General features: G+C 40.2%; 1 protein-coding gene across 11 annotated transcripts in view; it reads right to left on the bottom strand.

Annotated features, from left to right (window-relative positions):
- The window catches only part of LOC127790259 (centromere protein C-like), an 87,149-nt gene that overhangs the window by 48,369 nt on the left and 11,637 nt on the right, over positions 1–27,143 (bottom strand). For 4 of the 11 annotated variants that reach the window (XM_052319616.1, XM_052319617.1, XM_052319622.1 and 1 more), the window contains 7 exons: positions 24,068–24,237; positions 23,172–23,929; positions 22,970–23,092; positions 22,786–22,873; positions 19,079–19,161; positions 3,229–3,358; positions 3,042–3,149 (listed from right to left, as the gene is read on the bottom strand). In XM_052319616.1, coding sequence (XP_052175576.1) covers positions 3,042–3,149; positions 3,229–3,358; positions 19,079–19,161; positions 22,786–22,873; positions 22,970–23,092; positions 23,172–23,929; positions 24,068–24,237 — 1,460 coding nt within the window. The remainder of the gene's footprint in view (positions 1–3,041; positions 3,150–3,228; positions 3,359–19,078; positions 19,162–22,785; positions 22,874–22,969; positions 23,093–23,171; positions 23,930–24,067; positions 24,238–27,143) is intronic. The other 7 variants (XM_052319625.1, XM_052319626.1, XM_052319620.1 and 4 more) reach the window with 6 other exon arrangements.

Here is a 27,143-nt window from a genome sequence, read left to right as displayed (position 1 = left end):
TCTCTCTGAAAATTATGATCAAATCGATGATAACATTGATCCACAACATGTCTTGTCTTTCCACAAAGCTGACAATACACTCGTCGATTTGATTGACGACCTCTACCTCTTCCTCCACGATTATAGCCACCTCTAGTTTGTATATAACCTCCTCCTTGATTCACTGAACCACCACCTCTTGCTTTGTTGTCACTAAGATTTACATTCATTGCCGACGGTAAAAACGTCTCAGTAGTTACAGAAACAGAATTCTTGACACTCAATCGTTGTTCATGCATTAACAGAAGATACTGCACTTTATCCAAATCAATGTCAACCATTTGATAGGTTATGAGACTGATGACAGTCTCATATTCTTGATCCAATCCATTAAGGATAGCTAGAAGCATATCCTTATCATTTAGTGGTTCACCTATAGCAGCAAGAGAGTGTCCTATCATTTTAATCTTGAGAACATAGTCGTTAATTGACATAGAATCTTTCTTGACTAACCGAAGTTGTTGCTTGAGTTGAAAAGATTTAGCAACTGTTTGCCTCGTATATAAACTCTCTAGATATGACCATACCTCAGAGGATGATTCGCAATGAATCACTTGAGCTAAGACTTCCTTGTCAATGGTTAAAAACAGCCAGTCAAGTAACAACTGGTCAGATCGCATCCAAGTCAGATATTCTGGATTCACCGTTGTACCATCTTCTGCATCAGCGTCTGAAGTTGCTATAAATTTCGGAGGAGGTGGAGTCTTGGTGATAAACGACTGAAGGTCGAAAGCACGAATTGTGGCAGAGATCTGAGCTTTCCAAAAAAGAAAGTTGTTCGGATCGAGACGAATCGGAACATAGTTAAACGCCTTGGTCATCTCAGCAAAATTCGACTGAGATGCAGACGAGTGTGACGAAAGAGACACGAGGAGGAAGAGAAGAAGCAGAAGCCGAACTCAGATGTGACGCCATGGATGTTAATCCAGAGGCTCTGATACCATGTTAAAATATGATACCAGCAAGAAACCAAACAAAGAGGAATAGAGAGAGAGTCGAAATCGTATTCACTAGAGGTTTTGAATTGCAAAAAATGAGAACTAATCACTGATATATATAACCAGCTAATCCTCTTATGTAAATCTATCGTATAAGCCAACACTTAATTTACAACCAGCAAGCTTAACAGAAAACTAAAACATAGAAGAGACTAACTAAAATGTAGTTAGTCATGTCACGTGATCTCCAACATTCCTCCTCAAAACAAACTTCCTGTTAGCAGCTGATTGTTCTTCACTTGGCTTAGAGTGAGCTTCTCCAACAATCTTGAAACCTCTGCTCCAGTTGCAAAAATGAACACTATAAAAATATTGTTGTCTCTAGCAGCTAACCTTAGTTGGAAATTGCAGCAATTTGATGTGAAAAATGTTTTTTTACATGGAGATCTAGAGGAATAAATCTATGTGAAAGTTCCACCAAGATTATGTTCAAGAGCAAGAAAGGATGTTGTATGTAGATTGAATAAGACTTTATATGGGGTTGAAGCAGTCTCCAAGAGCATGATTTGGAAGGTTTACCAAAGCCATGCTAAGTTTGGGATACAAGCAAAGCCAAAGTGATCATACTTTGTTTGTAAGACATTCTATTTTCGAAAAGGTAACTGTTTTATTGGTCTATGTGAATGACATTATTATGACAGGGGATGACTTGGAATGAATGAAAAGTCTAAAGAAATGTTTAATAAAGGAATTTGAATTTAAGGAGTTAGGAAAGATGAAGTATTTCTTGGGTATTGAAGTGGCACATTCTCAATAGGGATTTTTAAAACAACGCAAGAAAGGAGACAAATGTTCATAAGATGCAAAGGAAGAAATAGGATGAGTACATTGGCATTTACCTTTACGAAGGGCAATGGCAAGGTCAAGAGCAAGATTTGAAAAGGGAACCAGTGCAGGAGGATCCACAGACGAAGGAGCTAGTTGAGATTGTAAGACAAGATGCTAAGAGCAACAAGCATACTCTTGAGTGATTGGGGGAGGGGGAGGCCGAGTGGTCATAGTATAGACCAAAAGATCATCAAGCTCCCCTTCAAGAGTAGAAGTAGGAGAAAAAGAAAAAAAGGGAGTAGTCTCACAAAAGGTAATGTCCACAAAGACTACATATCGACCCAAATCAAGAGAATAACACCTGTAGCCTTTCAAGGAACGAGAGTATCCAAGAAAAACACATTTTAGAGATTCAGGATCCAGTTTAGACACAGGGGGACAAGCATCACGAGCAAAGCAAGTACACCCAAAAATATGATGTTCAATAGGGAATAAAGGACAGGAAGGAAACAAAATGACATAAGGAATGTCACTTGCAAGAACAGAGAAAGGCATTCGATTAATCAAGAAACAAGCAAATGAACAGCATCTGCACAATATGGCATAGAAACCTGCATTTGGAAAATAAGAGTTTCTTTCTCATTACATAAAAGAACACAATAGGCAGACATATATATACAACTCTAGGCTTCCTAAAATCAAGCTATCCTAAAATCAAGCTGATGTTGATGCTGTGAATATTCTAGATATTTGCTTCCTATATTGACAGCAAATATATACTTTCCATATTTACAACATTAACCATAACTAAAGATAAAGAAAAAATATCGGTAACTAGGAACTAGGCACAAAAAATTCAGCTATCTTAAACAATATGCATTTCATTCATTCTTTGATCATTGTCCCTTTTATTATTAGTTGCCACCCCACCTTTGGCAGCAAGAAACCTCAGTAACCGATCACACCCAGACCTAGAAACTAAATAAACAAACAAATTGTGAACTAGCATACCCCATAAGAGCAAGCAATTCCTGCAACAAAAACACATCACTTCCAATGGAATAATTAGGGTCCATATACTTGAACAACAAAAAATTGGGTTCCTCTGATAAAAAAAAAAAAAAATAACATAAGCAAAAGAATTAAGGCACATAGGCAAGAAAGTAAAAGCCCTCTTTTAAACATGATGGATGTCAACCTAATATCTTAGAACAATCTAATCAGGGAAGCAATCACCTTCACGCATGTGGCCATATAGAAATCTTTCACCTTTCCAGTACTCCAAAGGCCTCATCTTGATTCTGTTGCTCTGCCTTACCCCAGATTTCCAATATGTACCAGCCCCTTCCAAGATAACATATAAAATTATCCAAACTAAACTTTTCAAGCAACTAAATGATGCAATTTGATGTATAAGAGACACCTGCAAGGTTCAGTCTACAAGAAAGCACACCTGCAAGGTTCAGTCTACAAGAAAGCGCTCTCAGTTCACGATCCCCCAATCGAGGTCTTTTTGATTTACTTTGTTGATTCAGAGACACCCTTGATGTTTCCTGAATGTTGTGTTGCACAAGAACATCCCTTACTTCATGCAATAAAATAAAATCAACAAAAGAATGTAGAGAAACAGACACTGAAAGGGGACTGGCCATCAAAAAACAAGCCTCAATTCACAGAAAACCTCATAAATTTAACTAGCCTCATATCAAGCACTCATCTTGAGGATGAACTTTAGTAGCAAAGGTAAGGTTGCTCCTTTGTAACTAGAAAGTCACAAGTCCAACTTGTGAAGAAAAACCTCTTTGCAGAGGGTAAGACTCCACACAAAGACAACCCTCCCCAAACTCTCAGAAAGTGGGGAGCCTTGCGCACTAGAGACGCCCTTTTTATCAAGCACTAGTACTAACAACCAACAATTCTCTTTCAATTAAACTAGTAAATCTTATGAATTATGACACCAAAATTTTTAACATGTTTCTAAGTGTCGAAAGATAAGCAGTATATTTTGTTTTATCCAATTGTTCTTATTTTATCTTGTCTAATCTTTGAATAGGAGGTTATGGTCAAAGCTGATCCATTAGCAGACTCAGTCTCTTATCTCTATCCTCTTATCGTTGTTTCAGAATAGGTAGTTAAGTTAGTGTCCTATTTTTAAGGAAGTGGTTTGTTGACTCTCCACAGGTTGTATATATTGAGTCTTATTCTTGAAATAATATTCACAATTTTTCTTTCTCAAATTCTATCACGGTATCAAAGCTATAGGCACTTTTTTGGAACCAAGTATTTCTCTCCGTGTTCTTGAGTCCTACAAATTTGTACTATTGCAACGATGAGATCCTACCCATTTTTTTACTCGAGAGATTAAACTTTTTTTACCTAGAGGCCATGTCCACAGTAACTGAATCCAATGGTGCATCTAAGGCACATGTGACCGTACCTGTCAATAGAGATAACAAGGCCACAAGTCCAACCAGGGAATTGCAAAATATTCAAGCAACCTATAGGCTGAATGGTAAAAATTATTTGAAATGGTCTCAGTTGGTTTGCACATTTTTTAAGGGAAGAGGCAAGCTAAGTCATTCACTTGGCACTGGGCCTAAGAAAGGGGATCTTGCATTTCAGGCTTGGGATAAAGAAGATTCCATGGTACTGTCTTGGCTATGGAACTCTATGCTATCAAAAATAAGTGACAATGTCATGTTTCTAAGCACAACTTAAGAGATTTGGGATGCTATAAAACAAACATATTCTAAAGTTCAAGATGCTGCCTAGATTTACGAGATTAAAACTAAAATCTAAGCTACAAAGCAAGGGAATCAATCAATCATAGAATACTCCAATCTTCTGCAAACATTATGATAAGAGATAGATCATTATAAGTGTATCCAGATGACATGCAGTAAGGATGCAGCTCTTCTCATAAGGTTTGTTGAGAAAGATAAGATTTATGAATTTCTTGCTGGACTGAATATTGAGTTTGATGAAGTGAGGGTACAAATACTTGGAAAAGCGGACCTACCATCTCTAAATGAGACCCTAGCTATTGTTCATGTTGAGGAAGGAAGGAGGGGAGATATGCTCGAGACTCCTGCAATAGATGGTTCAGCTTCAATGACAAGAAGAGTGACTCTGCAACATCCTAGTTCAAAACAACAATTAGGTGAGGTTAAAAAGACACTTGATGGATCTCGGTCAAACAAAGATCTCTTATGGTGTACTTATTGTAAAAGGCCTAGACATACCATAGACAAATGTTAGATGCTACATGGTAAGCCTCAAGCTAAGAACAAAGGATCATCAGGCAAACAAAGAAGACAAGAGCAAGTATATGTGGCAAACACACAGCAAACTGGGGAAGGGGATTCTCAAGAATGAATGATCGAGTTTAATAAGGAAGAAATTACAAAGCTGAAACAGTTACCTAGGACCCTAGAGAAACCGATTGGATCAGGTACCTGTACCTTAACCTTTTCAAGTATTTCTTCCTTCTCTCATGCTCTAAATACCTCAAATATAACCCTCTCAAGTGTCTGGATCATTGATTTAGGGGCCATAAATCTCATGACCTATTCCTCCTAGAAATTTATTTCATATACATCATGTCCTAATAATAGAACGATAACCATTGCGGATGGCACAACAACCACAGTAGTTGCCAAGGAGATGTTTACATCAATGATTCTCTCATACTAAGAAATGCCCTGCATGTACCTAAGTTGTTTACTAACCTTATCTCAATCCAAAAACTCACCACAATTGCAGGGTGATTTTTCATCTTTATTGTAAAATTCAGAAACATGACACGAGGAAGATGATTGGGCATGTTAGAGAGAGAGAGATGGTCTCTACTATCTCGAGGAATCCAATGAACAGGATAAGATAGCTAAGTTCACACCATTATCTTTTTCTGACCAAGTCTTCAAAGTCACGTAAATAAAAAATCTGGTTACAGCACCTGCGTTTTGGTGATGCATCTTTTAATGTTCTTAGATTAATGTTTCTTTTATTGTTCAAAGGATTAGTTGGAGAGGATTTTCATTGTGATATATGTCAATTTGCAAAGCATAAAAGAGCATGTTATATGTTTGCATCGAGTGTAGCCTAGAAGAAACCAATGAAGTTAAATGTATCAAGCAGAAGAAGTGTCTAAGTTAAGTTATGTACTTATGTATGAGAGGTATAATAGGAAATGTGTAGTATTTTGTATTTGATAAGAGTTCCCACTCAATTCTGCAACTTCACTCTCCAAATTAGTAGATAACTATCTGATTTACAATCCTCAGTTCTAGTAAACTAATCAAAAAGAAGAACATAAAACATGAAGAACAAGGCCAATTCGAGAGGGCCTCCTCTCCCAGAATCTTCTTCAAAATCCTTCACACCTTCTCTCCTCTTTCCTCTCCCTTTTGTATGGATTCCCCCAATGGTTACAGCCACGTGAGGTTGTTATTCCTAACCGCCTCTGACAATTCTACCCCTGTATTCTTTTCCTCAATTACCCTCTTGCCTCTTCTCTTTCCCTTGTGCTGATACATGTGTTGTATTGGTGCTCTATCATGACTCCCGCCCAAAAGACTCACCCTGTCCTCAAGGTGAAACTCGGGAAACTACTGCAATATTTGATTGTATGGTTCCCAAGTAGCTTCAAAGGGTGGCAACCCTCTCCATTTAATTAGAACATCAAGGCCCCTTAGGTTCTTCCCTCTACCTGGCCGTATTCCCAATAGAAATTATAGTTCCACTATCATCTCTAACTCAGCCGTTAACTGAGCTGGAAGGGAGGCAGCTGTTGCTGGTATTGTTCCCTCGGCCTTATGTAGTTGAGATACATGAAATACGAGATGGATGGCACAGGTGGGTGGAAGTTCCAACCTATATGCCACCTTCCCTATCTTTGTTTCCACAGCAAAGGGCCCATAATACCTTGGTGACAACTTTTCATTTAACTTGGTAGCCAAAGTCCTTTGTTTATATGGCTGAATTTTTAGGTAAACCCAGTCGCCCACTTCAAATTGAATGTCCCTCCGCTTCTTATCCGCTATGGATTTCATCTTTGCTTGTGCTCGCAGCAGTTGGCCTTTAAGTTCTTCCAACACTAAATCTCTTTCTACTAGCTGTTGCTCCAATCCGGATATGGCAGTGGTACCCTTCTCAAACCGTAGAAGAGGAGGCGGCTCTCGCCCATAGACTATCTGAAAAGGGGTTAGCTTAGAAGAGGCTTGATAGGAAGTATTATACCAATACTCGGCCCAAGGAAGCCAAGTGTACCACGGCTTAGGTGTAGAAGAGGCAAAACATCAGAGATAAGTCTCTAATGTCCTGTTGAGCACTTCCGTTTGGCCATCAGATTGGGGGTGGTAGGCAGTACTCCTATTCAGCTATGTGCCTTGTAGCCAAAATAACTCTTTCCAAAAATGGCTGATGAAAACTTTGTCTCTATCTGAGACGATAGAATTAGGAATCCCGTGCAACCGTACGATTTCCTTTGATAAAAACTCCTACTACATAGGCTGCTGAAAAAGGGTGCTTCAATCCAATAAAATGCCCATACTTGCTAAGCCGATCCACCACCACTAAAATAGAGTCCACTCCTCCTACTTTTGGCAGTCCTTCTATGAAGTCCATTGACACATCCTCCCAAATTTGATGTGGAATAGGGAGTGGTTGAAGTAGGCCCCCCGATGACTGAGACATTAGCGGACATACCGATGGATATCCTTTTTCATTCCTACCCAATACACATTAGATGCCAGCCTTTTGTAAGTTCTCAAGTAACCCGAGTGGCCTCCAATCTGTCTATCGTGACCCTCCTTCATCAATAATGGAATCAAGGTTGAGCCAGGGGGAAGCAGCAACCTGCCCTTGAATAATAACTGCCCATCCACCAAGGAATAGTCTGGCCTACTTGAAGGTGCAGCTTGCAGTTCCTTGATGATGTGCTGGAAGTGGTTGTTTTCAGCCACTTCTTCCTTGAGCTGATCTAATTGCAGCACTCGAGGAGCAGTAAGAGCCATGAATGTGACCAGAAAGGAAAATCGGGAGAGCACATCAGCAGCACGATTCTCCAAACCGGGCCAGTATTGTATCTCAAAGTTGTAGCCAATTAATTTCATCACCCATTTTTGACATTCCAGGTTCATCAACTATTGCTCCATCGGGAACCTTAGACTCTTCTGATCTATTCGGATGATTAATTTCCTCCCCAATAAATAATGTCACCATTTTTGTACCACAAATACAATAGCCATCAACTCTCTCTCATAGACTGACTTATTCCAACCGCTAGGGTTTAAAGCATGACTGTCAAAAGCAAGCAGCCTATGTTCCTGCATTAATACAGCCCTGAGTCCATGCCCTCAGGCATCCGTTTCCACTATAAACTTCTTCGAAAAATCTGGTAGAGCGAGCACAGGTAAAGCTGTCATGGCTGCCTTTAGGGATTGAAAAGCTTGCTCCGAACTCTCATCCCAATAGAAGTTATCTTTTCGAAGTTGTTCCGTTAACGGCCGAGCTAATTTCCCATAATTTCGTACAAACCGGCGATAATACCCTGTGAGCCCCAAAAAACCACGGAGTTCTCGCAGCGAACGAGGGCTAGGCCACTCCATAACTGCCTGAATTTTTTATTTGTCCACAGCCACACCCTGCTGCAAAATAATGTGGCCTAAGCAGTCAATCTCCAATTGTCCAAACCGGCATTTTTTTACATTGGCATACAACCTATTTTCAGCTAATATTCCCAATACGCAACGCAAATGATCCCGATGTTCTTGCATCATTCTGTTGTACACTAAAATGTCATCAAAAAATACGAGAACAAACTATCTCAATTGTTCCCTAAAAATCTCATTCATCAAAAACTAAAATGTAGCGGGTGCATTAGTTAATCCGAACGACATCACCATAAACTCATAATGGCCCTCATGAGTGCGAAAAGCAGTTTTCGGAATGTCATTAGATGCAATACGTATTTGATGGTAACCCGATTTTAAATCCAACTTAGAAAAGACTGCAGCTCCATTCAACTCATCTAGGAGTTCTTCAATAACTAGAATGGGAAATTTATCGGGGATAGTTACCTTGTTTAAAGCCCGATAATCCACACAAAACCTCCACCCTCCGTCCTTCTTCTTGACCAGCAACACGAGACTGGAAAAGGGGTTGATGCTTGGCCCGATGATACCTGCTGCCAGCATCTCCCTAACAAGTTTTTCAACCTCAATCTTCAAGAGATGGGGGTATCGGTAAGGCCTCACATTTACAGGAGAAACCCCGGCCTACAGTGTGATGGTATGATCCCGTCTTCGTTGAGGAGGCAACCCACACGACTCTTCAAAGACTGCCTTGAAGCCAAATAGTACCCCCTGCAAGTTGTTAGGGATTTTACCCTCCACTTCTTCAGCCATTAAACAGCCCAACTCCAATAATACTCCTTCCCCACCCTTCCGGAATGCCTTCATCATAGACTTCATGAACCTCATGATCAGGGAACCCCAATCCACTTGTGTCTCTCCCAGTGTGGCTAACCATTTCATCCCAAGAATGACATCAGAGCTGCCCAGCTCCAAAGGAAGGAAGTCCTCCACTACCCTTACATTTTGCAACAAGGGGACTCTCTTACATACTCCCGCCCCCTGCACTGCCATACCTGAACCCATTATCACCCCATATCCTCAAGTGGGCATCCTTAAGAGTCCTAATTTTTGTACCAGATCAGCGGCTATGAAATTGTGGGAAGCCCCGCTGTCGATTAAGACGATCACTTCTTGGCCTTCTATTGTCCCTTTAATCTTCATCGTTTGAGGAGGAGTTAACTCTACCACAGAGTTTAGTGATAACTCCGCCATTTCCCCTTCCTTGACAGTATCTTTCCACTCCCCAGGAGCCTCCAATGCCTCATCATGTTTTATCTCTTCTTCTTCTCCCCTCTCTTCTTCACAAATAACCATCACTTGCAGCTCCTTGTTCTTACACCTATGCCCAATTGAATATTTCTCGTCACAGTGAAAACATAATCCCTTCACACGCTTGGCTTGTAGCTCATTCTCACTCAATTGTTTGAAGGGTGGTGTGATTAGCTTCTCGCTGGTCAGTGATCTTGAGGAATTAGAGGAAATAGAGGAAATGGATGTGACTGTCCTGGGAGAATGGGAGGCCTGGAACCCCAAATTTCACTGCACCATAAGGGTCGAAGCTGGTTGTGGGGTTACCTTACTTGGGCCGTAACCAAATCGATTCCCTTGGAGCACCTGATTCCGATCCTCAATCCTCTGGGCCATTTCCATGATATTCTCGAGGCCCAAGGGCCTCAATACCCTAATCCCCGCCCTGATTTCCGGTTTGAGCCCATTAACAAAGTGTCCCTCCAAGACAGCTTCGGGCATCTCTTCAATGGGCGATGCTAGAGTTTCAAAGCAATTCCGGTAGTCCCTCACCGTTCCCCACTATCGAAGGGCCATGAATCGCTCCTCCACGATCCCTTCTTGTGTGGACCTAAATAGGTTCCTCAGCAACCCCTTAAGCTCCTCCCAACTCCTCACTTATCGCCTCCTTTGCTCCCACTGAAACCAAGACAAAGCTCCTCCCTCAAGGCACAAAGTCGCCTACTCCAACTTCTCCGCATCTATCAGTTGGTTTACGATGAAGTAGCGCTCAGCCCTAAAGACCCAGCCATCTGGATCATCACCTTCGAAGATGGGCATCTCTAGGCATCTCCCACGAAACTCCTGCCTTCCGACACCATCGACCTAGTCGCCCCCTTCGTCACTTCGCCTTCCAATCACCGACGTTCCCTCCCTTGTCAAAGAAGAACCCGCAGGTTGGTCTTCCCCATCTCGCTTCCCCTTCCTCTCTCTCTCCTGCTCATCCCATCGCGCCATTAATAGGTTGAATCGGTCCATCATCCCTGCCATGTTTTTTTCGATATTTTGGACCCTCATGACTTTCGCCTTCATCGATTCTAGACCCTTCTGTAATCCCGCCTTATGCCCCTCTAGCTCACCCACTCTTTCAGAGACCGTCATCCCCATGGATTGATTGCTCTGATACCAAAATGATAGAGTTCTCACTCAATTCTGCAGCTTCACTCTCCAAATCAATAGATAACTATCTAATTTACAGTCCTCAATTCTAGTAAACTAATCAAAAAGAAGAAGAACAGAAAAAATGAAGAACAAGGCCAATTCGAGAGGGCCTCCTCTCCCAGAATCTTCTTCAAAATCCTTCACACCTTCTCTCCTTTTTCCTCTCCCTTTTGTATGGATTCCCCCGACAGTTACAGCCACGTGAGGTTGTTATTCCTAACCGCCTCTGACAATTCTACCCCTATATTCTTTTCCTCAATTACCCTCTTGCCTCTTCTCTTTCCCCTGCGCTGATACGTGTGTTGTATTGGTGCTCTATCAGTATTCCTTGTAATATCTGCCCATAATGTCTATAAATAGAAGACATAAGGCAATCGTTTGACAGATGATCATTCATTCTGATTTATGAGTGCAGTGTGTGAGAGGAAAGCTAGAATCAAGATACTCTTTGTAATCTCCAAGCTGATTATACCCGTTCATGCATGTGAGAGAGAGAGAGGGATTCTTGTGCTGGGTTCATCACTCTTAATGGATTTCTCTGGGGATCTGAAGGCTAGATGTAGGACTGTTTATGCGGTCTGAACCAGGATAAAATCTTGTTTTCTTTGCTGTGTGGTTTGATTGTTTCTTCTCCATTTTATTACTGTTTTCAATTCTGTCTTTTAAATTTCTGTTGATTGTATTGAATCGGGTGAGGGTGTGATTTACATTTGGCTATGTATTGAGAGATCCTAGCGCTCCTAATCATAACAGAGCATCTTATCTTTTCCAATGAACATGAAAAGGAATTCTTCTCCATTTGCTCTTGTTCATAGTGACATATTGGGTCCCTCTCCTATTTCTACTATCACTAGGGCTCGATGGTTTGTCTTGTATAGATTATTGCACTTGTATCACTTGAACTTACCTTTTGAAAAATAAATCTAAAGTGAGTTCCATATTTCCAGTTTTCTATAATATGGTGAGAACTCAATTCAATTTTGACATTAAAAAAATTCATTCTGACAATAATAAAGACTATTTCGATCAGTTCCTTTCTCCATATTCTCCCTATTTTCAAGCAAGAGGTATAATTCATGAGTCCTCTTGTGTTAATACCCCTCAACAAAATGAGGTGGCCGAAAGGAAGAATGGTTTATCATGAACCTAGGGTTCATAACAGGTTTAAGAGGTAATCGAGAGGAATTGGGGAGAACAAGACAGAGAGGGAAAGAAAGAGAGAGATTAGAGAGAAATTGGAGGGAGATTGAGAGAATGCAAGAGAGGGAAATAAGAGATTTCAATTCATCAATTCAAACATGCCTACTCTCTTATAGCAATGGCTTATTTATAGCCTCCAGCCATCATCCGCCCATGTGCAATACAACTATAAGCTTAACAAGTACTATATCCTTATTACAATATTGCCCTTATACTACTATTAGGGACATGACAATTCCCCCTGCCTTGAAACATTTCTTGTCCCTAAGAAATGCCAAACCTCCACAGCTTCCCATATCCTTTTTCCTTCTCTTCCACAGCTTGGATGGAGAACTTTTGAAAAAATTCTGTATACATAACAGATTTGCAGTGGTTCTCATGTACTTTAATTCTTCATCACTTTTCACAACAATATCCGCAAACGCCTTAAAATGCAACAATGTAGAAATGTCGAGTCTAGGAGTTACTACAACATTAATTTCCTTCATCACCCCATCCGTCATTGCAGTAGGCAAAAATCCCAATTGGCCATCTGTAGCAATAATACACAAAGCCGCAACAGCTTTGTTCGCCATGGTCAAGCTTTGGACTGCTGCATCTATCTTCCTTAGCTTTCCTCTCGTTACATCCATTTGATAAGATTCCTCACAACTTTGAATCTGCTCTATTCCCTCCAACATAAAAAACCGGTTTGCACCTTTTGAATTCTAGTTTACATTTTTGGAAATGACAGCAACATGGTGACATCATTTAAGATCTACAAAACTTCCTCCTACTAGTGTTGTCTTCACCCTCTCATCAGCTAAGGAATCCCTAGCATTATCCGAAACCATAGACAATGGCATAGTATCCTTAGGAGCTCCACCATCAGTTCCATTTCTGTTAGAATTCTGATTCGGAACACCATCCGATCCTTCCGTCCCTACTCTAATCACCAGAGGTAACGGATTGGCTTTGGCTTCCTCGGTCAGTTCCTCAAATGCTGCCCCCATTTCCTCTCTTAGCCTTTCGATAGTTGCATCTTGAGGTAGTAGTTCCACTTTTAACTTCTCAATCAATGCAGCAGAATTCCCTTCAACATTGCGGGTTGTCGACCTTGATTGAGCATGTGTCTTATTTAGAACTAAACCAATTAGATTCTGAAGATTCAGAGATGTTTATCTCCAATTCCAGAAATCCCTTGTTGCCTCCTCCTTCTATTGCTCTCTGATTGACTGCATCAATCACTTCATGTTTTGGGCTTCCGTGATTGTCATCTAGTCCATCTTCACCAAGAATTTCTTTTTCAAAGGAATCAGTACCTGTTGTCCCAACCACCGGATTATTACAGCTTCCCTTTATATAATGTTGTTCACCACCAAAACTACTCCTGACTTTGTAGTCATCCTTCTTGTCATTGCTGCCTGAATCCGAATATTTCTTCTTCTGCCCAGAATCTAAAGCAGGTAGTGACTTGGCCTTCCACAAGCTTGACTTCTCCTTAGGCGACTTCATTTTCAGAGACTCATGAGGAGAATAAGGATTACTCATAGGATATGGCAGCTTCTCTATAATAATTGGATCAGAGTATTCCCTAGAAAGTAGACGAGCAGGTAATCTAACCTGGTTTTGTCTCACACACGTTATCATATATTGGTCCATCATCCATCTTCTGAAGTCATCCCAAATCTCACGGGTGTGACTAAACTCCTCACGCAACATATCGGCAATAGTGTCTAGCTTCTTATCCACCACCGATTCTGTAGGTCCAATATGGTTCGGCCTCTCCATCATTGTTCCCGACACTTGCTGCCATTGAGATTCCATTTGCTTCATTCCCATGTCATTTGCCATTAGAATTCAAATCACTGGTGGATAATCGATCGCCTCAAGGATCGATAGTTGAGAAACCACCTCCACTGGAATCAGGGAGACTGAATTCACCTGAATTCAGTTTGCTCCACCTGCAGCTTGCACCACCTGCAATTGATTGACTCAGTTGTTCGATCAATCCTACAGCTGCTTCCTGAAACTCCTACTGCAACTTGATCAGCCTCCTCTAAACTGCCATTACTATCTTCTTTGATATGCAATTGACAGTCGATCAAGACTAACAACAGTTGCAATCTCAACGATTTCCCAACCCAAGCCGATCGCTGGAAATCACTGCACCCGATCGCTATGGATCAACTACCGTTCAAGATTTGCTTCACTGTGGATTAGCGAGCGTGGTTAGCGTCTAAACTTAACAGCTTCGGACGTCAAATTTGAGATTCAACCAAAGATCGCCTGGTTGCTTCTCGGTCTCGAATGCTGAAAATTCACTGGAAGTCGGAATTGCCTGGCCTAATCACCTTCAAATTCCGAACTTAAATTACAGCCAATTAATCGATCGGAATTCTCCTACCGGAATCGCCTGGGTTGCTCGTCTTCCTTGCTTGGTCAACACTCTTCGAATTTCTCAAGCAGGACGCCAATCCTCTTGCTTCGTGTTCTAGGATAGTCGATCTCATTGTTCAATCACTTCATTGGAATCACTGAAATTTGTCGGAATCACTGAAATTACAATCACTGGCCGTCTTCGTCTTCAAAAGTCGAACAGGAGTGCCCCAAAATTTCCAGGCAACAATCGCCTCCGACCAGCCTAGGAGAATCGCGAACCCAATCACCGACTGCAATTGACAACAGCCGCGACACTACTTCCTTGTCTGACTCACATGCACGCCTTTCTTCCCGTTGTCTACTCACGATTGAAGTGCATTCAATATTGCCAGCATAGTCATCTTCCAATTTCAAACAGTATTTACTGAAATATTGTTCAAAATTGCCTTACAGCATTCGCCCTTTCACATGTAACGAACTAGCTCTAGACTCACAATTGAGATCGCTTCACTGCAAGTGTCGAACTTCCACTCAAAGTCGTCTGGCCTGCTCGTCTGCTAATGCGGATCAGCTGAAATTGCTCCAGGAGTTGTCGGAACAGCTTGGCCATGTCGGTTTCACACGCCTTCACAATCTGGACCTTAATCCAGATCCTCAGCCGAGAATTCCGCCAACAGAATCACTAAAGCTGATTTAACCGGCAAAAACTTGAACACATACTGCTAGAATTCACAACTTGAATAGACGACTCGCTTCAAATCGAATCAAATCACAGCCAAGGATTGGTTGCTCTGATACCAATTGTCATGAACCTAGGGTTTATAACAGGTTTAATAGGTAATTGGGGAGGAATTGGGGAGAACAAGACAAAGAGGGAAAGAAAGAGAGAGATTAGAGAGAAATTGGAGGGAGATTGAGAGAATGCAAGAGAGGGAAATAAGAGATTTCAATTCATCAATTCAAACATGCCTACTCTCTTACAGCAATAGCTTATTTATAGCCTCCAGCCATCATCCACCCATGTGCAATATAACTATAAACCTAACAAGTACTATATCCTTATTACAATATTGCCCTTATACTACTATTAGGGACATGACAAGGTCATCTTCTTACCATTACAAGAGCCCTTCTACTTCAACAAAATATTCCAAAACAGTACTGGGGAGAAGTTGTTTTAAATGCTACTCATCTCCTAAATAGGTTACCTTCAAGAAATCTTAATTCATAAAGCCCACTTCAAATCTTTTCACAATTCTTCCCTCATTTTTCAATGTCCAGTGGCCTTATTCCTAGAGTGTTTGGGTGTGAAGCATTTGTACATTTACACTCTCAACACAGGGGAAAACTTGATCTTAGAGCTCTTAAATGCACTGTTATTGGTTATTCATCTACTCAAAAAAGCTATAAGTGTTTTCATCTTCCAACCAAGAAATTCTTTGTATCAACTGATGTTACATTTGTTGAACAAGGTCAATACTTTACTCATCCTTCTCTTCAAGGGAAGACCTCATTACCTGAAGATAAGGACATAGATCTCTTCCTTCTTGAGTTTCCAGTCTTGTTAATTTCCACTATTCCACCCTCACAACCTAAGGCTAATAGTTCAAATGATCAACCTGTAACATTCCGCATCGAGCAATTGGAAGGATCGGAACAATTTATCCTAATGGGCCTACGCGAACTTCCCAGGGGTCACCCATCCCTAAGCTTCCCTAGCTCAAGCACACTTAACCGGGGAGTTATTTGCCTACATTCAGCCCAAAAGGTATCCAGGTGGTATTGTTTCCTTCCTTACTTATCCTCGATATATACTACCATTCTCTAAACTCTTGGGGTATTACATTCTCCCCCCCTTAAGCATATGACGTCCTCGTCATGCGACCTTACAACTGGTCCCAGCTCTCCCCTTTGGAGGCTGTCATCCTAGAAGCCTGCTAGGAGCCGACCCTTGGTAAAGGCGGTCCGATGAGGGCGGGGAGTGGCGCTGGATCTCAGACACAAGAACTGATGCAGAAAAGACTAGCTCAAGAGCCTACCTCCCATCCACTGCAAGAATAGTCAAGAAGAAAGGGACCAGCTGCTCATCCTGCACCTATTCAATCATCAGACTCTACTCCTAGTCCTGACACCAGTCATAATGAGGTAATTACTCCTCTTTATCTCTCCGAATGAGTCTAAAGATGTCGAACCATCTAATTTGAGTGATAGTGATGTTCCTATTGCTATTTGTAAAGGAACAAGAGAATGCACAAAGCACCTTCTACACTTATTCATGTCTTACAAAAATCTATCCCATAGCAAATAAAGCTCTACTTACCAACATAAGCTCCATTCCAATACCAAAAACTGTATCTTGAGGCATTAAGCAATGAGAATTGAAAAAATGCTATGAAGGTGGAGACGCAGGCACTTGAAAAAAACAAGACATGGGATCTAGTAAGCTTGCCTAAAGGAAAAAAAAAATCAGTGGGATGTAGATGGATATTTACAGTTAAATATAACTCTAATGGGTCATTGGAAAGGCATAATGCAAGGTTGGTTGCTAAGGGATATACCCAAACCTATGGTGTAGAATATCTTGAAACTTTTGCTCTAGTTGCAAAAATGAACACTAAGAATATTGTTGTCTTTAGCAGCTAATCTTGATGGGAAATTACAACAATTTGATGTAAAAAATGCCTTTTTACGTGGAGACCTAGAGGAAGAGACCTATATGGAGGTTCCAAATGGGTTATGTCCAAGTGTAGGAAAGGATGTTGTATGCAAATTGAATAAGGCATTACATGGCTTAAAGCAATCTATAAGAGCATGGTTTGGAAGGTTTACCAAAGCCGTGCTTAGTTTGGGATACAAACAAAATCAAGGTGACCATACTTTGTTTATAAGACACTCTGTTACTGAAAAAGTAACTATTTTGTTGATTTATGTGAATGACATCATAATGACAAGGGATGACTTGGAAGGAATGGAAAGCCTAAGGAAGTGTTTAATAAAGGAGTTTGAAATTAAGGAGTTAGGCAAGCTAAAGTATTTTTTGGATATTAAAGGGGCCCATCCTCAGCAAGGGATTTATGTCCAAGTGTAGGAAAGGATGTTGTATGCAAATTGAATAAGGCATTATATGGCTTAAAGCAATCTACAAGAGCATGGTTTGGAAGGTTTACCAAAGCCGTGCTTAGTTTGGGATACAAACAAAATCAAGGTGACCATACTTTATTTATAAGACACTCTATTACTGAAAAAGTAACTATTTTGTTGATTTATGTGAAAGACATCATAATGACAAGGGATGACTTGGAAGGAATGGAAAGCCTAAGGAAGTGTTTAATAAAGGAGTTTGAGATTAAAGAGTTAGGCAAGCTAAAGTATTTTTTGGGTATTAAAGGGGCCCATCCTCAACAAGGGATTTTTATATCTTAACAAAAATACATCCTAGATCTACTAACAGACACAAGTAAGCTATGGTGCAGACCTGCTGAAACGCCCATTGAACCTAATCATTGACTTGGTGATAGCCCAGAGGATGCAGCAACAGATAAGAGCCTCTACCAAAGGTTAGTTAGGAGACTTATCTATTTGTCACATACTAGGCCAGATATAGCATTTGTTGCTAGTGTTCTTAGCCAATTTATGCATAATCCAAATGAGGTACATCTGAAAGCAGTGCACAGAATTCTACATTACTTAAAGGGTACACTAGGTAAGGGAATCTTGTTCAAAAGGGGACAAGAACTAACTCTTGAAGCTTATACAAATGCTGACTATGTTGGGTCAGTGATTGACAGAAAGTCAACATCTGGGTATTGCACATTCCTAGGGGGAAATATTGTGACTTGGAGAAGTAAGAACCAGAATGTTGTAGCATGGTCCAGTGCGAAGGCTGAATTTAGGTCAATGGCTCTTAGGATTTGTGAGTTGTTGTGGTTGAAAATAATCTTAGAAGATCTGAAGGTCAAGTGGAAGGCTCCAATAAAACTATACTATGATAATAAGTCGACTATTAATATTGCATACAATCCAATGCAACATGACCGTTATAAAAGAAAAACTTGACAGTGGTCTAATTTGCACACCATTTGTGTCTACAAGAAATCAGCTTGCAAATTTACACACAAAAGGACTGCCCAATGCTGTTTTTCAGAAGATAACTAGCAAACTAGGAATGGAAGATATCCATTCACCAACTTAAGAGGGAGTATCAAGAGATAAGCAGTTTATTTTCTTTTACCTGGTTGTTCTTATTTTATCTTTTCATATCTTTGAATAGGAGGTTATGGCCAAAGCTGATCCATTAGTAGACTTAGTCTCTTATCTCTATCCTCTTATCTTTGTTTTAGAGTAGGTAGTTGAGTTAGTGTCCTATTTTTAAGGAAGTGGTTTGTTGACTCTCCAAAGGCTGTATATATTGAGTCTTATTCTTGAAATAATATTCACGGTTTTTCCTGCTCAAATTCTATCACTAGGTATCATTTTCCAGCATAAAATATCAAGATTGTGTGACAGCACATAAGTGCATGTACACAGAACTAACAGCTGAGAACTCAGATTTGAACTTAGTGATATATGCGAACCACTACGAAACAAACAAACGATAAAATGAAAATATCCAAAAAATGGGGAGACTACGTCATGTTGTAATGGAATAAAATCAGAGATTTTGGAGGGTCCACGCACGGCACAGGATCTAGCTGCAGCAGGACTTGATTGATCTGTCAGAATTAAAAGAACAACAGTTAACCGACTAATTGTAACCATCACAATCATAAGGACAACAAAGACTAACCTATTAATATGATACAAAATAGAGTTAATGCTGACGAGTGATCATAACTACACATTTGATTCACAAATGTACAGCAGTAGTTGGAACAAAATCAGAAACATCTTCTATAATGATATTGGATGTTTCAGACATGACTTCCAAAAAATGAATTAGCAATGAGCAATAAAACAAACTAATCAACCACCATTTGAAACAAAAATAAAATAAAAATAAAAACTTGAAATTTAGCATAACTTATCGACCAAAATTCACTACAACAATTCCATATGTAAAGGGAATGTTAAGATTCTTGAAATTATTCCTTGATATATTCCTGAGATTATTCCTTCATTTCCTATTCTAAATTTAGAAATAGCTTTAGCTTAGGAATCTATCTCTTTAATTGTTCTATTTCCTTTTATTTATTTTCCTAAATTGATTCTTTCCTTGTAATTAGAATCTTGTCCATATTTAGAATATTTTTTCTTCTATATAATGTATAGATCTCTTGTTAATAAAAGTAGAAGAAATTTTACCAAGAAATTCCTCATGGTTTCAGAGCTTTTCTTCTTTTTTTTCCGGCCTTAATCGCCCAACACTTCCCGCCTTCATTGCTTAATCGAACCTTAATAGCCTTCCTTCTTGTCTTCATTGCAATTATCCCAAATCCTTCGGCCTTAAATCCTCTGCCTAAAAATGTCGACAGTCTCCACGAACACTTTCACACCCGACGCACCCTCTACTACTTTGGGTGAACCTGCTACTACTGCTACACCTTTTAACGTGAACGGCCACCCCTCGATCGGATCAGCCAGCAAACTCCAAAGCATGAATCCATTCTACTGCCTTGATGGAACAAATTACTGACAATGGAGTCAGATTGTCCGAACCTTCCTCAAGGAGCAAGGGAAGATGGACAACCTAATCGATACTGGCCCAAGCATCGAAGACCCAAGATTCAAGACATGGGATGAAGAGGATTCTATGATTATGTCATGGTTATGGAACTCCATGAAACCAGAGGTTATTCAAAATGTGATGTTCCTCTCAACCACAAGAGCCATATGGGAGACACTACAACAAACCTATTCCAAGAAGAAGGATATTGCTCTAGTTTATGAGTTGAAGGTTCAAGTAACTTCCAACCAACAAGGAAGCATGTCTGTCATTGACTACTACAATAGGATGACAAGTTTATGGCTAGAAATTGACCACCACCGAGACTTGAAGATGAAATGCAGTGACAATAATCAAATCTTCCAGGAGGTCATGGAGCATGATAGAGTGTTCAAATTCATAGCAAGATTGAATGCAAAATATGATCAAATCCGTGTGTAGATCCTTGGTAAAGGACCCAATCCAACACTTAATGAAATCTTCTCCATTGTTCGGGTTGAGGAGAGTCAATGAGGTGTCATGCTAGAACCACACACATGAAGTTTTGGCGATGGTGTCTTGAAGGGCTGGAGATAGAGGAAATAAAGGAGAAACGCTAGGTGGCAACACTTACTCTGACTCTAAAAAACAGTCCACTAGAGATGGATTGTGGTGTACTTACTGCAATAAACCTCACCACACCCGAGAGAATTGTTTCAAGCTGCACGAGAAGGCACAGATTTTGGCTCGAACTAGAGGATTTAAGGGTCACGCACAGGGCCGAGCCAACTTGACTAGCAAGGAAGAGACCCTGCTGGAACCAGCAACTCAACACAAAGCATTTTTCAAGGAGTTTAGCCAAGAGGAGATGAAAAGGTTGCGACGACTCCTAAAGTCACTCGAAAAACCTTCTACTTCTTATTCTCTTGCCCAAGTCAATATGTGTCTCATAACTGAATCTTCTAAAGCTTCACGTATTGCACATTTGAGTTTATGGATTGTTGATTCGGAAGCAACCAATCACATGACTCGTAATGCTACTATTTTTTATTCCTACACATCCACTACGGGAAACCAAAAAAATAAAGTAGCAAACGGCTCTCCCATTACTATTGCTAGCCAAGGAAGTCTTCATCTAACCCCCTCAATTTCCTTAAAGAATGTCCTACATATCCCAAAACTGTCCACTAATTTCATTCCCATTCACAAGATTACCAAAAAGCCCTATTGCAAAATAACCTTTTTTTGACTCTTATTGTGTTTTTTAGGGCCTAGTCTCAGGGAAGACGAATCTGCTAGGGAATATGATGGACAATAATATCTTAAAGACTTACAAGGCTATGGAATAAAGGAGAACCAACCAACCTCTTATAGACCTCCTTCCTCCTTTTTAGCTTCCTCGAATAAAACCAAGGTCTAGGCATATCATCTTTACCTCAGACACCCTCCTTTCATTTTGTTAAAGCATATGTTTCCTTCCTTATTTGAAGATCTTCTTATTTTCATTGTGATGTGTTGAGGATATAATCACAAATTAAAGAAGATAAAGGGCCGAAAAAAAAAGAAAGAAGAGCTGATAAAGATGCAGCTGTCAGTTCCTAAAAATTAGAAGAAGATGAAACCTCTTCTTATCCGAAAGAATAGGAGAAAGTTTAGGAAATTTATCTCTACTTATCTATTATTGTATTTGTATTTTAAATTCCTAGATTTTAGGAGTTTTTCTTCTCTTTAAGTTTGTAATTTATATCTTTGAGTGTGTGAAATTAATTGTTCTGGATTCACCTTGATTTCCATAGAGTGTTAATCTCTAAAACTCACTTTGTTCATGGTATCAGAGCCACCGGTCTGGTGACTGATTCCTTCTTCCATTTTATCCTTCTCCTTCCACAACAAACCTGCAACTCGATGACTGGTTCTTCAACCTCTAGCGAAAGTTCATCCCGTTGTCCTACAACCTCTCAGATTATGCCGTCATTCATTACACGGATGGCTTCCAATCAGCATACCCTTCAAATCACCCAACATCACCTCAATGGGATGAATTACCAGGAATGGTTGTGCTAGAATTTGCATTAGTTAGTATCAATTCTCGGTAGAGGATGTTAAATGTAGTTAGAAGTAGGTTTGCATTTTATGTTTTATGAGTTTAAAATGTAACGGAACTAACTTTCTTAGAGAGAGAGAGTGGCTACAAGTTGAACAAATGAATTCCCACAAAGTTAGGGTTACAAGATCCAACAATTTATATCTATACTGTTAGCTCAGCAAGTCATTCTACACAAGAAAGCATATCATGTAGCCTCAAGATTTTAGAATGTCTAGAATGTCACTTTCAAAACTCCACAAAACACTAAAGCAATGTTAGATTCATATTAACCATATCTGCTGGCTACATCAATGGTACATTTCAATAGAATTTTAGGTCTAACATAAGAAGATAGTCGGTAGTATTGTTTTGGGGCAATGGAAAAAGTCTAATTGCCAAAGGAATTAAAAAAAAAATTAGGTGTGAGTAAAAACCATAAAAAATTATCTCCAAAGTACATATAACATATTTAAAAGCCTCCGCAAAGATACCTTAAGTCTGCTTAATGTTGCCACAACACCATGATTGACATAGCCTCAAGTAACAGTTTTTTAAGTAATAATTTAGCACATACACCTAGTGAAAGCCCCATCATAAAACAATAAATACCAGGGTGACTCTGATTGCTCTCCAAATTTTCTACAGCTGGGTCCTCAGTATTCATTTCTGCTTCAGTATTACGTGGTGTGCCTTCAGCCTGTAACGTGTTGCAAAAAATCACCATTTACCATCAAAAAATAATTGAAAGTTTCACAATCCTCTATAATCATATACCCAGAGTAAAAGGCATTACATTCTCCTCCATTTGATTTGGTCCATCTGTCTGAAAGTTGGTAGAAAGCTTGAGTGATTCACTCAAATTGGCATTGAGTTGGTTTAATGACAGTGCTTCCTGCCTTATTTCTCCGACCTGCACCTTGTACCCAGACCAGGATCAGCATAATGGTTTTCAGAGACTTCAAAATTAGGTTGCCAGCATGTATTGAATTCCTTACATTCTCCACCATTTTATTGACTCCGTCTGCCAGAAGATCAGTAACAGTATTAGGCCTACTGTCATTATCATCCATAACCCTATCAGCCATAATCCCACACTCATTCTTTTCTTTAAAGCCATTTTGAGATTCACTAGTTCCAACATCAATATCAACTCTGATTTTGCACGAGTCATATTTGACAGATTTCTCAGACAAGAGAAGTGAATGCCCTCTAATCAACTCTTCCTGCCCCATATCAACCATAGTACCACATTTTTCAATTATCATTGACTTCAACGTCCCTGAAGCCCTCAACTCTGGCCTTGTATCAAACCAATGTGATTTTTTTCTGGCTGCTGACAGATCAAGAACTGAGAATTCATCATCTGATAGATATTGCTGTAAAGCATCCTTTTGAAATATAGATAGTGAAGCAAATGAACTTTTTGGTGGAGTGGGCAAAGATGGAGAATCAATAGGATTTTCCACCACCTCTTTGTGCTTTACAGGTGTTTTCCCACTCATCCTTTTCACCACATTATGTATATCTGGAACTGTAGCCTGAGGCATCTTCAGCTTTTCACCAAAGTCCAGAAGATTATTCTTCCCAACATCATGAAAGTTAGGAGGACATAGTTTGTCAAAATCAAGAGCTTTGATCTGCAAGTGCTTCTGAAAGAAAGATAATGGCTCATCGCCATCCAAATTCTCACAGTTATCAGATAGTAACTCATCCAAAAGGGCATTGACTCTGCTCTCTTTCTTGGAAACTGATCCTGCCAATTATATAATTAGCTTTATTTCCAGATGAAAAGGAAGAGATACAGCTTGAAAGTTCATAGAAGAAAAAATATAACAAGAAGGATTTTAAAATTATATAAACACACACTTCCTCTCCAAAAGCAACAACTCACCAAGTAAGTCATCTTCCTGCAATACAACATCAGGATCCACTGCATCTGGCTGTGAAATATAGATAGGTGAACAGAGAACATGTTGTCCCAATGTCTCTTGAGAAGACATAAAAATGTCATCATCTTGACAAAGCACTGATGAAAAATGATGCTTATAACAGACTGATTTCCTGTAAGAGGATAAATAGCAAAAACGAAAAGAAAAAAGTTGTGTCATGTAATTACCGATTATAGTAGTGATAAATAAAGTTAGTGCAGTGAGATGTTGTACTGGGGGGTTAGCATGACATGTTGTACGGAGGCAGTTACACTTTTGGGCGGGAAGTCCATGTAATTGGGGAAGGGTATAAAATGGTGCCGATCCAACTAATGGAGGCATCTGGAAGCTTAATGAAATTTCATCTCTAAATTCTCTCTCTCTCTCTCTCTCTCTCTCTCTCTCTCTCTCTCTATACATATATATATATATATTTCCCTTCTTCATTCTCTCTTTCTCTAAAAAATTCCCTCGACTCGTTGATCTCGATCCTACTGATTGAGATCAATTGTTGATCAATTGCTAGATCTCTTAGGATCTAACAATTTTAGTATCAGAGCCAATCCTTGGCTGGAGTGGTTTGCGGTGATTATCAATGGTGGAAGGGACAAGGATGAAGAATTTAGAGGCACAAGTGCAATAGTGTGGATCCACAATGAACGATCTACAAGCTCGGGGGGATCAATTGGAGTTACGATCCAATAAGAACCACAAAGGCATCATGGTTGTCGATAGGAAATTGGATGGAGTAGTTGCTCAGATCCGAGAAGACATGGGAATTCAGATCAGAGAGCAACTCCAGGGGTTTATGGTGATGTTAGCGACGCAAAACCAGGTACGTCTCTCTCCCAACTTTCCTCCTAGGGAGAGATTGGATCCAATTCTACTGGGGCAAGTGATGAATTAGAGGGTGACCGGAAAGTATGAGAAGATCATGGGGAACCTAGTGAGAATGGGTGGGGATGCCGGCAAGAGGCACCTGTGGTGCAAACTCCACATGGTTTACCCATGCCACGATTGGAAATTCCATTGTTCGATGTGAGTCCTCAATGGTGGATCAGAAGGTGTGAACGGATGTTCGAGTGGTATGGAGTGGTAGAGAGGCAAAAGATGGCTATGGTTGTGGCCTACCTTAATGATACCAGGAGATGCTTGGTACCAAGCGTGGTCCAAGGTCAGAGGAGATTGTAGATGGGATGATTTCGTAAAGGAACTTTGTGAGAGATTTGGTGATCGGGGACTGTCTAATGTGGTGGAAGAGTTTGATAAGATCAAGCAAGAAGGCTCAGTGATGGAAAATCAGTTGAGGTTCGAAGAGTTGAAGGCCCTTATGCTAAACCATAACCCCTATTTGACGGAGGCCTACATCGTTTCAAGCTTTATAAGTGGCTTGAATGAAGAATTGAGGTCGATGGTGAAGGTGCTTTAGCCTAGAACCCTTAAGCATGTGACGGCATTGATGAAGAAACAAAGGCTAATAGCCAGGGGGGTTAACCAGAGTGCCTTACACCAAGGGGGAAAGAGCTATACCAAGGAGATGGGAAGGGGATCTCAAGGAGTGAGAAGTTTGGCATTACTTGCCCCTACAATTCAAAGTGGGAAGACGATAGACCAAAGGAGGCAAGCGGGCCTCTGCTTTAGATGCGGGGATAAATACTTCCCCAACCACCAATGTAAGAAGCAGCTATTACTATTGGAAGGGGAAGTAGCCTAGGAGGGAGAAACACCCAATTCACATGGAGAGGAAGATGAGGACAACAGTGAAATATCTCTGCACGCCCTAAAGGGATTGACCAATAGCAAAACAATCAAAGTGGAGGATTGTAAGCTGATGATTCTAATTGACAGTGGGAGCACCCACAACTTTTTGGATGAGGGTACAACCCAAAGGTTGAGATGGTCCCTAGACAACACCCAACCTCTAATCATGACAGTAGCCAATGGCAACAAGGTTATGAGTCAATCAGCATGCACAGGGTTTTGTTGGGAGATGCAGGAGGAAGAGTTTGAGTCTAATCTTAGACTACTTAAGCTAGGGGGGCGTGATGTGGTGTTAGTGATTCGATTGGATGAAGCATGTAAGTCCAATTTGCTTCGATTTCAATAAAATGGAAGTGACATTCGAGAAGGAGGGCAAAAAAATGACCTAACAGAGAGCAAGGAGTTCAAGATATGCAAGATGATTACAAGGAGAAGACTGCAGAAGATAATAAAGCACAAGATAAATCAGGTGGCTCAATTGTTTTTCATCCAAGCCACAAATAGGATGGAGGAGGAACTGGAAATCAGAAGGGGAATTCATGCTAACTGTGAGCAGCCTACCCCAAACTAACATAAAGGTACACCAATTTGACCTTCTTAATATGCTACTAGTTGAATTTGGGGATCAATTCATAGAACCTAATTCCCTACCTCCTACCCAACACCTTAACTATACAATTAACCTTAAGCCTAACACAGACCCTGTTAATGTCCAAGCTTACCGTTACCCTCCTAACCAAAAGATAGAAATAGAAAAGTTGGTCAAGGAGATGCTTCAAAAATCACTCATCAGACCCAACTATAGCCCATTTGCATCACTTGTATTGTTAGTTAAAAAAAAAGGATGGCTTATGGCATTTCTGGGTTGACTACTGCCAATTAAATGAGGTCACCATCAAAGATAAATTCCCTATTCCTCTTACTGAAGATCTACTAAATGAGTAGAAACATGCCACAATTTTTTCTCAGCTTGACCTCTGATCCAGTTATCACCAAATCCAAATGAACCCATCTGACATACCCAAGACTGCATTCCGAACCCACCATGGCCACTATGAATTCCTTGTTACCAATGCACCCACTACCTTTCAATCGCTGATGAATCAAATTTTTGAACCCTACCTAAGAATCTTTATCCTTGTGTTTTTATATGGCGTCTTGATATATAGCCAAACCTTTAACCTTCATCTTAAACACCTAAGGACTACATTTGAGATCCTCAAAATCAACCGCTTGTATATCAAAAGGTTTAAATGTACCTTTACACAAGGACAAGTG

Source organism: Diospyros lotus, chromosome 14, assembly GCF_014633365.1.
Source record: "Diospyros lotus cultivar Yz01 chromosome 14, ASM1463336v1, whole genome shotgun sequence".
In the NCBI taxonomy this organism is placed as follows: Eukaryota; Viridiplantae; Streptophyta; class Magnoliopsida; order Ericales; family Ebenaceae; genus Diospyros; species Diospyros lotus.
The sequence above is the reverse complement of the archived record's forward strand: the minus strand, read 5'-3'. Positions and strand labels throughout refer to the sequence as shown.